The sequence below is a fragment of the Mauremys mutica genome, chromosome 11, assembly GCF_020497125.1.
Source record: "Mauremys mutica isolate MM-2020 ecotype Southern chromosome 11, ASM2049712v1, whole genome shotgun sequence".
In the NCBI taxonomy this organism is placed as follows: domain Eukaryota; kingdom Metazoa; phylum Chordata; order Testudines; family Geoemydidae; genus Mauremys; species Mauremys mutica.
This window is the reverse complement of record NC_059082.1, coordinates 72,950,470-72,967,692: the sequence shown is the minus strand read 5'-3', so window position 1 is coordinate 72,967,692 and position 17,223 is coordinate 72,950,470. Positions and strand designations below refer to the sequence as shown.

General features: G+C 42.1%; 1 protein-coding gene across 2 annotated transcripts; it reads right to left on the bottom strand.

Annotated features, from left to right (window-relative positions):
• Positions 1-269: 269 nt before the first annotated feature.
• On the bottom strand, positions 270-5,299 carry FOXL3 (forkhead box L3). Of its 2 annotated transcripts, XM_044980306.1 has the most exons (4): positions 5,234-5,289; positions 4,984-5,112; positions 3,890-4,058; positions 270-3,527 (listed from the first exon to the last, which is right to left on the bottom strand). In XM_044980306.1, the coding sequence occupies exons 2-4, from the start codon at positions 5,088-5,090 to the stop codon at positions 3,045-3,047; spliced, it is 759 nt and encodes a 252-aa protein (XP_044836241.1). In that variant the 5' UTR covers positions 5,091-5,112; positions 5,234-5,289; the 3' UTR covers positions 270-3,044. The 2 variants fall into 2 exon arrangements, with proteins under 2 accessions (XP_044836241.1, XP_044836240.1); XM_044980305.1 differs by having other exon boundaries at positions 4,984-5,299.
• Between the last annotated feature and the right edge of the window lie 11,924 nt (positions 5,300-17,223).

The following is a 17,223-nucleotide window of genomic DNA, read 5'->3' as shown; positions in this document are numbered from 1 at the left end:
GAACTGAAGCAAAAGCACTGGACTGTGTGTGCAGAAAATAACTGGGCATTTTTTTCCCTGTGGAAAGGTAATTTACGTAAATTTATCCACAACTAGCATATGGCAATAGCTCACAACTTTGTTAATGGAAACCTGGTGATCCATATCACTTGTGTAGGAGACATTTGCTCGGGGGTTAATACAATATTAATGTTAATATCAATGATCGATCAGAGGATTTGCAAGAAAGGCATAAAGTATTTAATTATAATTACATCGAGAATGGCTTTGTAATGGCTACGACATTTGAATAAGGTCACATCTAGCCCTCACCCCTGTTATGTTGTTCTATATTAAATGCCATTCACTTTAAGTGCTGGAAACCTTTCTGAAGTACTCAGAATATAATACTCTGGGTAAATTGAAATATGTCCATTCATTTTTAGAAATATGATTGATAGCCTTTGCAAAACAAATGTTAACACACATTTGTACACAAATTTCTTTGATTCTATGTTAGGGAAACTCAAATAAAACAGTCTTTCTTAGCAGGCATTTTACAGTGTGCAAAGGAAAGGGCTATTTGCGCATATTAATTCAGCTTACTGTGAATGGCTTTAGCTCTCCGCTGGAAATCTTTACATTTATATTTCTGTCCTCTGCATTTTCTAACAGATTTATCCAAAAGTTACTCAGTACGCCGGGTCCTGCCTCCATTGAAAACAATGGCAAATCTCCCATCGTAGTCAGTAGGAGCCAGGATTGGGCTCACTATCAACCTTTGCTGCAATTTAGTTATCTTTTGTGAAAAATGTCACTAAGTAACAAAGAATACATAGTAAGAAGCATGTTTGTACATTTAGCAGCAGAAAAATATATTTCAAATATACTGTATAGAATTACTGTCACTACAAACTAAACAGCATTGTTGCCCTGTTTAAAATGATTAAGAAAAACAGTTTTGCATATAAATCGGTAATACATAAATGTATGTATAAACATAGAGGTGCACACATACACACACACACAACTGAGTGTATATACATAGATAGAGATACTAAGTACCAACATGCTCCTGCACACCTACATACTAATGTGAATATGTTAAGGAGCAAATTCTGTTCTCTCTTACAGTGATGTGAATCCATGTCCACTGGTGGCAGTGGCTTTATTCTGTTTTTACATCAGTGTAAAGGAGAGATGAATCTGCCTTCGGATGACTGCCCAGAATATCCATTGATTCAATGAAAGTGACAAGCTCCCATCTGAAGGCAGAGTTTGGCCCAAAAGAATGATCCTTTGAAACTTTTGGAAGGCATGCTGGGATGTAACTTCTACACGGTTTGCCACTTTCTCATTTTAAAAAAAGTATTCAGTTAAGTTATAAAAATGCCTAAGGATTTCAAGTTTTATATTGTTGAAAACAAATAAGAATTTATTACCAATTTGTAATGAATACTGCTGCTGGTAAGCTGTAGGTAGATGGCAATATTTTTAACACCAAGAAGACATTCATCATGCATTTTTACATGTAAGTGCAGTGATATTGCTCCCTTTCTCAATAACAATATATAAGAATATATAGTATAAATGTACAGTATATATTAGCAACAATGTAAAATAACTTAGTGAAATGTCAAAGCTTCTGGATAAAAATTCAAGTCATGCCTGAGCATACCTTTTGCACCATTTTGCTTAATCTTATCATCTCAGCTACCTTTGTTTACCTTGAATTTATGTTACAAAGACAGAATTTTGTTCTTTATATAATTGCCTATTACACCAACTAGTATCCTGGGCTTTTTGTTTGTTGTTTGCAAGGTTAAGTCAAGCCAAGCCATAAATAAGAGTTCTGTGGAATCCATCGTTAGGGAACAGAAAGCAATTAATTGTGCAAAATGTGCTTGAAATAAATGACTACGTATTGGTCATATCTTATCATTGTACATAATTGTAATTTTTTTGTTAAAAATATCCATCTACAGTGTATAGGGCAATCAAGCTACAATAATTTTAAATGGCATTTATGATCCTAATGTCAGTGTCTCTACATTATAAATCTCACCAGTTTTGCTGAAATTGTATCAAGTACCGCTTTGGCGATTGCTTGCAGGAAGAATCAATAAAAATCCATGTAATAGGAAGGTACAACTTGTCTCAAAGCAGGTAGAGAGACCTTACTTTTCCCCACATTTTGTCAGTGGATACAGTTTCTTGCAGGGCCGATCCTTCATTTATGCTTACCATGTAAAAGCTGTGCAAGGGCTTTCTTACATCTCAGGAAAAATTGTTTTAACCATAGATATTGTGTCTGTCAGTCTCTGTAATATCAGCCATCAGAGCTTACCAGAGTTCAGCAGCCCTGCAATAACTTTCATGGAATTAATTGGAATACTATTTCACTTCCACTGGCTATGCAATTATGCCCTGAATTGCAACAAAACATTCCATAATCATGCAATGAATAAGCATATTTCTCAAATAGCACAGTGACTGACTTATGCTATATACTACCCAAATAGTCCGAGCCATAATACCGAATGTAGCAAAATAGGATGGGCTAAATTGTCTTCTTGACCCAATTTAAGAAAAAAACCCACTAGATTCTCAGCTGATATAAATCAATGGCGCCACACTGGATTGACAACAGTGAAAGATCTGGCCTATATAGTGGAGTTAATCCTAATTTACACCGGTGTAAGTGAAGTCACATCTCCCTTGTCTTTTACAAAGTCCGATGTGACAGAAGCAAGCTGAAAGTAGATTGATTTAAAGGAGAAAGGAAAATCCACGCAAAGCAAGCTGGTGTCAGTGATATTTTAGAAAATAATACTGCAGTTTCACAAGATGTCAAGGCCATCAACCGGGTTATTAGTTAGATATTAGACTCTAACCTCAGAAAACTAAGTTCTTGTGGTATAAATAGCATCTCAGCTGGCTGATCAAGTTACTCCTCACCCTTTCTGACTACTACTGTGGAAAAAGACGGCCAACTGATGACACTCAGTGATACCAGGCTGTTGTATAGACTGTATCACAGAATTTGTTACCAGGTATGAATAATATCACATTGTCCAGAACTGGAGATTAATATTTTGGGACTCCAGGAATTGGATTTTGTTATCTTGCATGTGATACGGAGATCTCAGAACAGGCAAAGGGTCTGGGGCTGAAAGAATGTAATCGATGCTAAATTTAATTTCCGAGTCAGATTTTCCTAAGGAGGAGTTGTTTAGGCTCTGTCTGTTGGAGGTGTTGTTTGGAAAGAACCCATGAGGCTCCAAGGCGCTGGGGCCGGATTCGGTTGGCTCGCCTTTGCTTTCCCGACAGGAGATGCGGTATAAACCAGAATCCATGGAAGACGATTCAGGGGAGGAAGGATCTTTCCCTCCACTTGGCCTCTGCTCTTTGTGTTCCCTTTTCATGTTCCTTCTTCTCCGTCTCCGCCTGTAATTCCCATTTTCAAAAAGATCCAGCATGGATTCACATCCAGATGCAAAGCTCCAATAGTTTCCTTTCCCCTTCTCATTCCCTTCTGTTCTGGGAACCTGCATTCATTTAAAGGCAGTTCAGTATTTGTATGTGTTACAGATGCTGCTGCTTAACATCTGCGTTCATTTACATTCAAGAATGGTGTAAACATACATGACAAGCCATTTAAGCCTATTCTCTTTCATTGTAGGCAAAATCCAGCCTCTTCAATTTGCTTTATATTAACATACATCAGAAAGGAACATTCACATTACCTTTTCAAATGACAGCTTGTAGGCTGCAGAGAGATTTACAATTACTTGTAGCTGAATTGTTTCACTTCCCCTCTTTTCCAACAGTTCTTTGGGAGACTATTCCTACATAAAGATATTTTCAGTTGCGCACAGCATGGATGCAAATATACAGTTACTGAGCTTACCTTTACAAAACAACTGTTAAGTGATAAGTTATGTCGGATGGAGTTCTGCCAGGCTCTTTGATTTGATCTATAGTAAGGAAATTTCTTCATTATAAAATCATAGATGCCAGACAAGGTCACTTTGTTTGAAGGATTTTGCTGGATGGCCATTGCAATTAAGGCAATGTAGCTGAAAAAGGAAAACTCAGTGTTACGCCATTGCCTTGTATGTGTATATTTTATAACTAGGATCTACCTCTGTCTCTCACACTCACTCATACATAGATGTGTGTATGATTCTTAGAAAATTATAACATTCTTTCTTGTCCTACATTTTGGTTGGGTCCCTCCTTGACCTGAGATGGCTCTTACAGACATCAAGCAGTCTGCTCAGAATCCTTTTGCTTTAGTCTAAGAGCAAGATCCCTATTTAACACTCATTGATCCATACAGCATGATACACAGGCATTACTTACAGACAATTGAAACCCAGTCAGGCTGTTTGTCCTTTCACTCAGCAAGCAGTGCTTAGATTTAAAAAAAACACACCAAAATCTCAAACCGCTCAAGGAAAGTTTCCCTAAACTATTATGCTCCAGTGAAATGTACCAGACTGTGGGACTCCATCATTCCACTGCCTCCTATAACTTCAGGGATGGAAAGTTCATCACCTTGGCTAATTAGAGGGACACTGGATGTTATCTTTCTCCAGACCTATTCATGAACCCACAGGGTGCATCTTTGTTCAGTTGTGGGGACATCCACATTTATTTCCTTAGTGAGCACCTTACAAATTTGATTAATTTCCCTCAGTGTCCCTAGAAAGTGCAGAAGAGGACAGCTGAAATCTGATGATACAAAGGAGTCCAGGACATTAAAGCCAGAAGTTTCACTTTCCCCAAAGTGAAGAGGTGAGGGAAGAAGGAGGAGTGGTGGGATGGAAGAAAAAAATACTTATTTCAAGGGGAAAAAAGAAATTCCTCCCCCCAGTTCTCTGTGCCTTGAGGGAACTACCTGGAAGGATACCTGTGCTGGCTATCAAGGGGGAATTCCCATTATCTGACAGTGCAGAAAATTTCCCTGGAGAGAGGAAGACTTTGAAAACTTAACCTTACCTGTATGCTGGTCTGGTGAATTTTTTCTCTTCGTCAGAACTACAGGTTGGATAGTCATCCCCATCATAATTAAAACAGTTATAGGGGTACTGTGTATTATCAAACATCTTCCTGCTCTTGGTTCAGCTCCTGTGGAGTGAGAGAGATGGAGTGATGTTTCTCTTTCTCTGTGCCTGGGTTCCCTCCTCCCTTTTTCCCTCCCCTCTGCCTCATTCTCTCTCTCGCCGCGCACAAACACACACACACACACTTCCTCAGTGTTGGGGTGGAGATTGTTTTTGTAATTCTTCAGTCCCAGACAGCCAGTCTGTTAAGATATTCCTTTTGTCGGTGTTGTTGTTGCATCCAATCTGCTTATAGGAAAGGCAGCTAATAACTGATTAAATTGGTGAGTTCTCCCATGAACCTTTGAACTTGGGTGTGTACTGCCAGTAGCTCCAGCTCTCTGGGTGGTCTGTGCTGGAGAGGGGCCAGCCGTTTTGCCATCTTTACATACACAATGTGACAAAAGCAAACAACATGATGTTAATGAATCATGCTTCAAGGTTTGTTCTTGTAAATTAAACTTTGAGAACAAAGTTTCTCCACCCTCCCCTGTTTTTCCCCCCTGCTCCCTTCTCCGCTCAGCAGGGTGGCTTTTTATTTATTTGTTTATTTTTAGAACCCGACATACAATAAACGGACATTCCAGCCAATAATGCATGCTGGCCCTGATCTGTAATCTATAATAGACATAAATTATATTTCCATGACTAAAGAAAAATGTGTACATTCAAAGAGAGCAGAACAGAGGAATCGGAGGGACTACTGTCAAGCAGGAAAGTAAAAGGAAAATAGCTGTAGGCAGAAGAGCTGCCTGTGTGGGCTTTGATCTGGAGGATGAATTAGACTAATAGCGCTGTGTGTTGGCATCCAATACAGTAACCATTTAATAGTATTTCAATGCTTTGGAGTGTTTTCCAACAAGTGACGTAAACCAAAGATATGACACAACGTTCCAGGGGGACTAAAAAGGTGGATGTCACGTGATAATTGCATGGATTTGAAGATGACTATTTCCCCAAGAACTAGCTGGAGGAGAAGATGCGCATTGGAAGGGAGAAAGCAAATCGGTGTGCTGACAGTTACCTGGATGGAAATATAAAAGCAGAACTGCTAGCATTACACTTCAATGCAACTTTATTTTCTAGTGCATCTTTCATACAAACTACATCCCCAAAGCCCTTACTGAGTGAAAGAATACGTTTAGGGCGAAATTCACTCAAGTGACAAGGAGAGACTTAAAGTGAAGTTTAAGCGGTGTGTAGGATTTTGCCAAAGCACTGGAATGAACTTCACACTCACGGAATTAAACAAGAAGCAGATACTGACTTCTCTTAAGAGTATCAAGATTTACAGACCAGAGAGGTACATACTGAGAGGTAAAATCATGATCTTTCTCAGGTATATATAACAATAGGTAATAGCAGAGGGAGGGAGAAAATATGAAGCAGAAGCAATGGAGTACAGAGATGTTTTCAGAGGAGATATGAGAATGAGCCAGAGCAGTTATGTAGAATTAGGAACACACCTATCTCAAATTTACAATAACAATCAGCATATGCATGAGATGTGGATTCCAAAAAGTCCCTTAAAGCAAAGGCCCAGATCCTACTGCCATAGGATTCAGTGGGACTTTTGCTGTTGAGTTAAACTGGAGCAAAATCAGGCACAAAGAGGATAGCAGATATAAGGCCTGATTTTCATTTACACTCACTTCCAGAAGGGTGAAAAGAGGCATTAGTGTCAAAGAGAGTCAGGGCCATTAATTTCAGTGGGTTTTCTCATACAAGTGAGGCAAGAAGGATTTAAGGCACCAGTAAATCCCCAGTTCAACTTTTAGTAGCAATTCTTCTCTTCTAATATAAGTTACCTCAATGAAATTCCATTCCGCTGATGATTTTTGACAATGTAAAAGAGACGAGAGTCTGGCCATTGGGTTCCAATTTTGTATTTTCTGTTAGCAAGTGTTTACATTTGAATAAGGTTTTAATTATGAAAACAGCCTTAATTTAAAAAAAAAAGAGTTAAAACATAATCTATTTTAATCAAAAGGCTACTGCTCATATAGGTAATGTTTGCTAGAAAGGAATTAAGGAAAAGTAATAAAACTTGATTAGTCTGATAACATTAGGAGCCCTTTTTAGTTGCTACGGTTTACCACTGTGCCAGTGGGGTTGATGGTCTGTATGTATGGCTGGGGCGATTATTGGGAAAATGTTTGAAGGCAATAGGTAACTTGTCCAAGAGAAGGGATTTTATCTACTATAGAAGCGTAAAGCCTCAGGTTGTGTCTTCATGCTTGTTTTCTGTGTTACTTGTATGTTTGCTTTCTTTTACTATTTCATCTTTGAATATGTGTTTTTTCTATTAAATAACCTTTTTGTTTATTTTTACTCATGCAGGTCTCTGGAGTGCAACCGTGTAGAGTGTGTGTACCAAAGCGGGGGTGGGGGGAGAGCTGGTTTCATGCCTTTGGGGGCGATGAACCAAAGGTGAAAAATCGGAGTGTCTAGTAGTTAAGAACTTGGGGAGGACAGATTTGGGGAGACTTGGGACCAGAAGGGCTGATGATATCACCCTGCAGGGAGTAACGAAGCTGGTGGAAGTCAGGGTGAGACTGTGCTCATGAGCAAGATACCGGTGTCAGGGATCTGAACCAAAGGTGCAGCATGGCAGCCTCCATGGTGACAGGGCAGGTAGTGATACAACCCCTTATCAGTCTGGATGAACCCCGAAATGTCACAGTGCCTAAACATGGACTTGGCAGCCTAACTCTAGGAAACGATTTTTAAAACCTTGGCGACGGATGACCCAGAATAATAGATGGCTCGGCTTTGGAAAGGGGCCTTTCCCCTCTAGGATGCCAATTTGAAACCAGTCCAGTCAGTAGTGACTGAAAAGTCATTACCATTAATTGGTAGTTTGGGACGCCTTACATTCAAAGAATGGGTGGTTTCAGTCCATTTTGCAGAGGCCCATAATAAGAACCAGCATAGTTGGCGTCTTTGATAATCTCAGGAACGAGGACAAAGAGAAAGAAGAAAGGACTCCCTTCTCACTTCCAGATGTGGTCAGAATTAGGGCATGTTGGCCAGGCTTGTTGAGATACTTATATTGCTGCTGTCTCTTCTGTATCTACTCTGTGGACAAGCATTATTATTATTTATTATTTACTGAGAGCCAACAGTGGGCTAGATGACTTCAGTCTCTGGAGTGGCAAATTGCACCCAGTTTAAATTCACTCAACATAGAAGAACAAAGCAATCAGTTTTTGAGTCCTAGAAGAGCAAAAAGCAGCATAAATTAAATCTAGTAAACTTCCTTTTGAAATCCAAATAGGTCAAAATAGTTGAATATTTTTCAACAGTATTTTAAGGCCCTACATGCTAAATTTCACTCCTGGGTTAACATTTATGGCTCAATTAAAAATCCTTGAAAATAATGTTTACAAAAGAAATGTTGACAGATCCCTAAATATGCCATAGCAGAGTTAGCAGGTGCCACGATTATTGTGGCAAAACATGTTAACAATAGTTTTGTCTTAGCAGCTGTACAGTCATGATAGTTTTACTAGAGTAACTATAACTCATTCAAGGCATTATCATCATCATATTTTAATAGGCTAGTTTTTTCATAAGTTGCATATTTCCAGAATGCAATGCTGTAAACCATTTGATTTGAGATAGTAAATAGGTGATAAAAATGTCATGTCAGATTTGCTTATTTTTTTAAACTGACATTAAAAATTATTTGAAATTTGTTATAGTTATTGACACAGATTGAGGAAATTATGTCTGAAATGGAGACCCTTCATAAAGTGTTGCTTTTGATGACTGTTGCAACATACTATAATAGAAAGAAGATTACACAGGTAGTTCTTGGTCTATTCATTGGGAGAGATTGTGACTTTAGACACAGCCCTGAAAAGGGGGAGATGTGTAAATTGTACCACCAGGAAGCACTGGGAATCAGACACACATCTCTGACTCACAATTCTTATCCTGCTTCCTCCTTGCTCCTGGAGGCGGGGCAGGTAGAAATTTATGGTGTAATCAAAAGCCTGTTGAAGCCAATGGAAAGACCCTCAATAACTATAATACTTGGAGTCAGGTCTTCTCTGATGACCATGGTCTATTACCAACAGTACCTTACTTCTCCCTCTTTGCTGCCTGTACAACTCAGCCCACTCAGTAGGAGGGGTGGAGCCAAGGATCTGCTAGTCCATTTCTCTCCCTCCCCCCTAGCTTTGGTGAGGGGAATGGACAGATATAAGGGAAGATTTCTCTCCTCTGTGTGGGCCTGTAGCCGGAGTCACATTCTAGCCCATTGTAAATATCTTAAGAAAATAATGGCAATGATATTTTGAAAAGGATAGTGATAGAACAGTCTCATGTTGTGGACACCTCCTTGTTCTCTGTTTTTCTGTATTTCTCCACCTTTTTTAAGATCTGAATAATACTCCACAGCATCTCTCATTTTCTGACATTTATGGGCAGATCCGCCTCTGGGAGTTAACTGAAGTAAATGGAGCTGCACCCATTTACGCTATCTGAGGGATTTGGCCTCGGACATGCAGCTTATGGGCTGATCGTGAGGTAGGAATGCCGGGGTGTTTTCCCACATCTCCTTTGTTATCTGGTTCAATGTTTTCTGTCAGCAACTAACTTTTAGTTCTGTGCTTTGTTTTGTGCGGAGCCTCACTGAACTGAAATTTGCATCCTCAGGTTCCCTGTTGATATTCTGTGGAGTTGGCTCAGGTTTCCTAATTAAACGTACTTTGCTCTCGTCACCATTTTGTACATAGTCTTCTGATCTAGAGCAACAAAGGGTAATCAGAAATGCACTGAGTTTTCCGCAGTGTTATTTTCCTGCTTCCTCCCCATGGAGTAGCTCTTCAGAGGCTCAAATCCCTCCACCTACTATAGACGCTGTAGTACCCCGACAAAGAGAAGTTACAATGGGGGAATGGACAGGACGATAGGAGCTCATAAAGGGGTATCTGCAGATCTGCAGCACCTGCACGCTCCAGAACACAGCTCCTCTGTGGCTTCTGGTGGGGCTGCATGCAGCAACTTTAGTGGGGCTGGCTGGGGATAGCATCAGAGGAGCTGCCACTATGCTGATCATCATCCTTTTCTCCCATGGAATTATGGACTCAAAGACTGTGGAGGCTTCTCTAGCCCTTAGGCTGGGCTAGGATTTGTGACACTGTGTTTAAGTTACAGAGATGGGCTGTAGTTTTACTATATTAGTTTTCTCAAGATTTTGAGAGCACCCAGTGAAATTATTCCTGGGAGACTTCCAGATCCTTTCCAACCTACAAATCTCACTCTCCTCCCCCATTACAAATCCCTCCTACTTCTTCTTCTACTTCCTCTCTAAGGCCTTGGCTCTTTCCACCAACAGGCCATGACAGCACAGCAGACACTGCAGTCCACTTTACACTTGGGACTGCCCTCCCTCCCCAACAATTAAGGGAGTGGAGCATCTCAACTTTGCAGGCAGCCGAGAATGATTTTATAACTACCAAAATCCAGCTATGCTCATATTTACCTGCACCCCAGTTGTTTCATGTGCCACTGGAGATCAGAGGGCTGGTGGAGGATAGGGCTTCTAGAAGGCAAATGTGTCTGTGCAGGATAATTTTCCCTCTGAGCAGGGCAGTACCATCTCTGCAAAATCAAATTGTTTTGCAGGGCCAATAGCTTTCTCAAGTAACTATCCTGTAGGCTTCATTAGGGTTGTGGACAGTCCTATCCATCCAACTGTCATCAGCCACTGGTGAGGATTCCAGCCCAGAGATGTATCCGATGTTTGGGGTGAGTTCTCTATCACTGGCAATTTGTAAATCACTACTGAATGTTTTCCTAAAAAATCTGCTCTAGTTCAAATGGGAATTATTTCAGGGAACTCTCTGAACTATGTTATGTAGGAGAATAGGTGACCACACTGGACTTCTGGTCTTTGAATCTATGCATGTGATCAATTTCTCCATTTTTTTTCCAGGACAAGATTTTGTCCAGGCTGGACATCCTGAGAACCCCCAATGCAGAAAGGAAGTTTTATGATCAGAGCTTGATGTCTCAAATTCTTTAGTTTTCTAGGGACCAATGGGAGGAAGATTCAGAATTCACTGGTGTGTTATTTGGGTGTAGCCCCATTACCAGTGATATGGGACCAAACCACGTTGACTCTGTGGGTTTATGGAATGAAAATGTGGTAGATCTGGGAAGGGCTGCACAAAAAGCATGGGTGCTGCCTTAGTGGCATTTCTCCTCCTCCAGCTCCAACTCTGTGAAAACCCCTTGAAACTTTGGATGCATGAGTGGGGACGGGGTGGATGTGTAGGTAGAGGATTAGAAGAGTTATTTGGATATAGACCTTTACTATTGCAGTGTTTGTTTTCTAAACTAAACACAGCTAATGACTTGGACCAAGAAACTAGTTCCAGATGCTAACTGCCTCAGTCTGCATTAAAATTGGCATCACACAATTAGGCACCGATTACTTATTAAGTTATTTTGCTGAGAGGATTAATCCAAAGAAAGAACTAACAGTTTGGATAACACTTGTGCACAATTTTTCATGCATTGTTAATTGCAGAAACTGGCACAAATTGTACAGTGCTTTCTCTTTAAGCCCGATTAATTCTTGTTGAATATAAGAGTAGGATTTGACCCAGTGCTGTGCTTTATGTAACCAGCATCAATGTGGAGTAACACCACTGAAGTCACTGGGGCTGATTCCCCATTGCTCTAAAGACCATTTACAACACTCTTGTGGCATAAAGGAGGTGCAGCGGGAATACCTGCTGTGTAATGGGGCCCCCCCACTGTCATAGAACTAACTGACAGAGCAACCCTACCAGCTCCATTCCCACACTCCAGCATTTAGGAGTTTCTGGGACGAGTTCCAGGTGGGGAGAGGGTGTGGCCAGATTGTGCTGTGCTCCTGCCATTCGCTGCTTCCCATGGTCCTAAGGCTGATCTAAGTGACATTGGAGGGCCGAACTGGCCCCCAAACACAGTGTGCATAAAGGTGACTTAACACTGCCCCTCCTCCGCAATCTGCTCCTGTACCCAGCACAGCGACAGACTAATAATCAGGGCCATTTAACGTGCCCTGGAGTTTCATTGTTGTAAGTGGGAGCATCATAGACCAGTGGTTCTCAAACTTTTGTCCTGGTGACCCCTTTCACATAGCAAGCCTCTGAGTGCGACCCCCTTTATAAATTAAAAACACTTTAAAATATATTTAACACCATTATAAATGCTGGAGGCAAATCAGGGTTTGGGGTGGAGGCTGACAACTTGTGATCCCAATGTAATAACCCCATGGCCCCCCTGAGGGGTCCTGACCCCCAGTTTGAGAACCTCTGTCATAGATGATCAGATCTATGTCCTTCCTCTGCCTCATCAGCCGCAAGGCAAACAGGCGCAGCGTGGCTGATGGCTCTTGAGCTCTACCCAGACTCAGCCTGCCTCTTTTCCTTGCAGCCACACATCTGCATTCCAGCCCTCGGCCTGCCTTTCTCCCAAGTAAGCTAAATTCCCAGGCCTGCTGGGTGTTGCCTCTTTTGCACTGCAGGGGATGGGCTGGCAGCCAGCGGAGGACTGTTTGAAGACCTGCAGCTCTCTGCCTTGCATCTGCCCAAACTGTAACTAACTTGTCCATTACAAAGGCATCGTATGTTCACCCCATGGAATACTTAAAATAGACTTGTGTGTCTAACCCTGAGGTCAAGGCCACCACCCAGACCATTTGCTGATATGCACCAACTGGGTATACACATTCAGAACACACCCGGCCAGCTCCTTTGAAAGGGCTAGATGCATTTCTAACCCAGCAGTATTTTGTTACAAGGCTCCCTCTATGCCAATTCACAGGTAAGATGGATGTTAGGTCACTGTAGCTCAAGCTATCTTAGTTTGTGCTTTTTTGCTCTGGAAGTCCCTGGTTCAATCCCCAAGGGGTCAGTCAAGATGGCAACTTTCACATACCCTTCTTCTGCTTGCACCCCAGTTGCATGCTCATACAAAGAGATCCACCTGAGGGAAATTTGGCTGCCAGTGAGCCAAAAATACATAAGATAAGATGAGAAGAGAAACGTAGCGAGGACATGAGACTAGCCAAAGAGGAAAGGGGAACATTTTGATTTCCATTTTTCAGTGTTGAGTGGGCCAGTCCCCTATGCTGGGGGGAGGGATAGCTCAGTGGTTTGAGCATTGGTCTATTAAACCCAACATTGTGAGTTCAATCCTTGAGGGGGCCGTTTAGTGACCTAGGGCAAACATCTGTCAGGGGGTTGGACTAGATGACCTCCTGAGGTCCCTTCCAACCCTGATATTCTATGATCAATGACTTCAGTCACCTATCCTCACAGACACAAAAAGTTTCTTTTGTGGTCCACAGAATTCCCTGCAACCTCCCCTCTAGTGACTCCCACACAGACCCTTCCTGGGCTGCTTCCTAGCCCTCAGCCTGGCTAGTATGGAGGATTGTCTCCATGCTGATCCCCCTTGACTGTGCTACAGGCCTGCCTTTTAGCCTACAGTTCTGTCACCTGGCCTCCCTTGTACCCACCCTTTCCCATTTCCCTGCAGAGCAGGCTGCAGCGTGATCATGTAATCCTCCTGGGTACTACAAGTTCCAGAATGCCTGCCCACAAAGGAGCTAAACATAGAACAGGCCACAGCGACCCTTAAAATGGACAGACTGAACAGCTATCAGAGGGTAGTAACTTTTAGCCATTACCAACCAGCATAGGCGTCAACTCCATGGGTACTCCGGGGATGGAGCACCCACAGGAAAAAATAGTGGGTGCTCTGCAGCCAAGCTCCTCCCACCCCACCTTCTCCTCCTCCTCCTCCTCCTCCTTCTCTCCCTCCCCCGCAAGCACACCACATCCCAGCTCCTCCACCTACTTCCCAGTGCTTCGCCCTGGCTACCACCAAACAGATTTTTGGTGGCGTGATAGGAGGGAGTGGGGAGGAGTAGGAACGTGGTACGCTCAGGGGAGGAGGCGGGGTAGGGGCGGGGATTTGGGGAAGGGGTTGGAATAGGGGCAGGGAGGGAGCAGAGCTGGGGTGGGGACTTTGGGGCAGGGGTGGAAAGAGGCAGGGCAGGGGTGGAGACGCAAGAAAGGGGTAGAGTGGGGCGGGGATGGGGGCAGAAGAGAGTCGATCACCATGGTGAAAGCAGGGAAGTCGGCGCCTATGCCAGCCAGGGTGGTTTGAGGAGAGGTGATCCCCTATCTCAGAGCCCATCTCCATTGCCCTCTAAATCTGATTTGCTGTATTTTTCTTGAAAAAGTTAGCTTGTTGAGGTTTTCTTCATTTTTTTCTTCATTTTGGACAGGTTTCCTTTGTTGGTATCAACTGTAGCACTCGGTTTGCTTCCAGAATAAACACTTGGGGGCTGGTATGTCAGGAACACCTCATTAAATTTTCCAATGCCAGACACTTCAGCCCTTCTTCTGTGCCACTGAATTAGAATAATCACTTACAGAATAATCATTTATCATCCTTCAGGTATTTGACCATCTATCAAACGAAAGTGATTCACAACAGAGAACTCTCTGTTAACTTTGCATTTTGAGGCTGGTGCTGATGGTTCCTTGAAAAAGTTTACGCTCCCTGCTTGCATAGCCTTTCTTTTCATCTAGTGAAATGATTAGTGGGTTTCTGAAGAAAAATATGATTTAGTCTCTGCTTCCTGCAGTGTGTTCCCATCATTAATTTGACTGTCATTCACGAATATGGGTGAGGACGTGTGTTCCATTTAGTGACTGGGAGAAGATTTTAAAAGCTACAGAGGGCAGTTGGACATTCACTGCAAATCAATGGGAGCTGGCAGCCTAATTCCCATTTTTGCTTTTGGAAACCTTGCTCCCTAAGGCTTTATTGGGGGATCTGATAGATGGTGGGAATATGATTTGCAATTTTCCTCTTCATTAAGCACAGGTCTGTTAGTATTAATGTATCTGATGTACTCCATGGTTCACAAGTCTTTAGCAAGGTTGTGGGCTATGGCTTATGTTTCTGTTATTGCAGTTGTACTTTACATGTGAGCTGGTTGAAAAATGGTGGGGGGAAATTGTAAACATTTTATTTAATTTCAACCTACTTTTTAATAAAAAATTTTCTCAAGATTTTGGAATGTGAAATTTTGTTTACCAGATGAAGTTTATAGTTCTGATACTTAGCTTTAGTTGGATTTTTTTAAAATACCTGTTAGAAGCCAGATAGTTGGGATGAGGCACTACTTTGTTCCACTTACCCATGGCATGACCTGTTCAGGCACTTCTTGGTAAGTTCTCATCACATTTCCTAATTTCAGAGTGGAAGATCTCCTTCTCATCCTTAGTGTCGAATTCGGTTGTACTTTCTGTCCAACCTGCTTTTACAATGGTTCTGTATGGGTCAGATTGGGGGCTTTTGGGTGAGCTGGTTGCTTCGATAATATTTGTTAGACTTTCTTGGCGTTAGTGAATTGTTTGTGAGCTGATCCTGGTTTTCTAAGGTCTCCATTAGTCACAAGTATTCACCTAACAGTTGAGAGCAGTAGTTTTCAAGGTTGTTCATGAACTGTTTGTTAAATGTTTACCATTGTTTGGTCACCTAATGCATATGATTTTATTTTGGATCCATGATTTGTTGAATGAATCATTTTGCATAGGAATGAGAAATGACGAATAGCAGATATTGAATAAGGAATGATGCATTTCCGGCATAAATTTCTGGACAAATAATAATTTGGGAAACTTTACAGACTCATGGGCTCAGTGTTTTTTTGTCTACTCAAAACTTAAGAAAAATTATGATCCTCTGAATCACAACGAAACAAAGTTACCACTTTTACCACAAAGGCCTGGTCTACACTAGGGTGGGGGGTCGAACTAAGGTACGCGACTTCAGCTACGCGAATAGCGTAGCTGAAGTCGAACTACCTTAGTTCGAACTTCTTACCTGTCCAGACGCCGTGGGATCGAAGTCCGCGGCTCCCCTGTCGACTCCGCCACCGCCGTTCGCGGTGGTGGAGTTCCGGAGTCAACGGGAGCGTGTTCGGAGTTCGAACTATCGCGTCTAGATTAGACGCGATAGTTCGAACTCCGAGAAGTCGAACGCTACCCGTCGACCTGGCCGTAAGTATGGATGTACCCAAAGAAGATATTCATGAACCAGATTAGGTCAGATTTAGCTCCAACATTAGTGAATAGAGGCCACCAAGATGTACAATGTGCAATGGTCTGTCCTTTTAAAGTTACTACACAGCTGCAACCTGAAAACTTCAGCATTGGTGGTGGAAGCAGTCAAAGTACTGCATGAGCTGTTACAGTGTGAAGCTGTATGGCTAGCAAAATAGTGTTTGTGCCCCATTTACTTCCCACACACTAGTACACAAGGCATGACCACTAGGCCACTAATCCCAACAATGTACAAACAAAAGACTTCTCAGAAAGGATGACAGGCAGCAGATAAATGCTTGGGGTTGTGATGCATATGTGGGTGGCTGAGAGAAGCAATGAGAGGCCCCAGGAAATAACAGCAATGTCTCTATATATAATTGCAAAATCTGACAGTAATAAGAATTTCAAATAATCTTTGCCAGAGTTTGGTTTTCAGTGCTATAGAGCACAGGTTCTCTACTTGCAGTTTATGACCCAGAGAAGGCTCATGAACTCTCCTGTTCTTTATGGCTAGATGGGTGAGGGTCCTGAAACTTTTTTCTCTCATAATATGGAGTCACAGTATGGATAAGGTTGGAACTACTGCTATAGAGTAATTTTAAGCATCCCAGGCCTAGTCCTGAGGATTGTATTTGTCTTCAAAGGCACATACCATTACACCCTCCACTGTCCATTGATATTAAACTGAGTATAGTCCTGAATATTTCCCTCTATCTCTATAGCTTATAGTAATCAAAGGGCTTGGACCAAATACATACTGGGCTCATTGTAAGATCAGGAACAGGAAGCCCTGCTCTGCCAGCACTGTTCCTTCCTATGCAACATCTAGATTACAAGAGAATCCGAACATTCGCTCGCTGACTCCGCTGATTCTTGCAGCTCTGCAAGCAAATCAGTTTATCTCTGCACAAGTCAGAATTATTCACATACCAATTAGCTATAGTGAAAGCAAGGAAATAGCCAGTTAAGCAGGAAATGAACCCTATCTTCTCCTGAAATCCTGCATTATT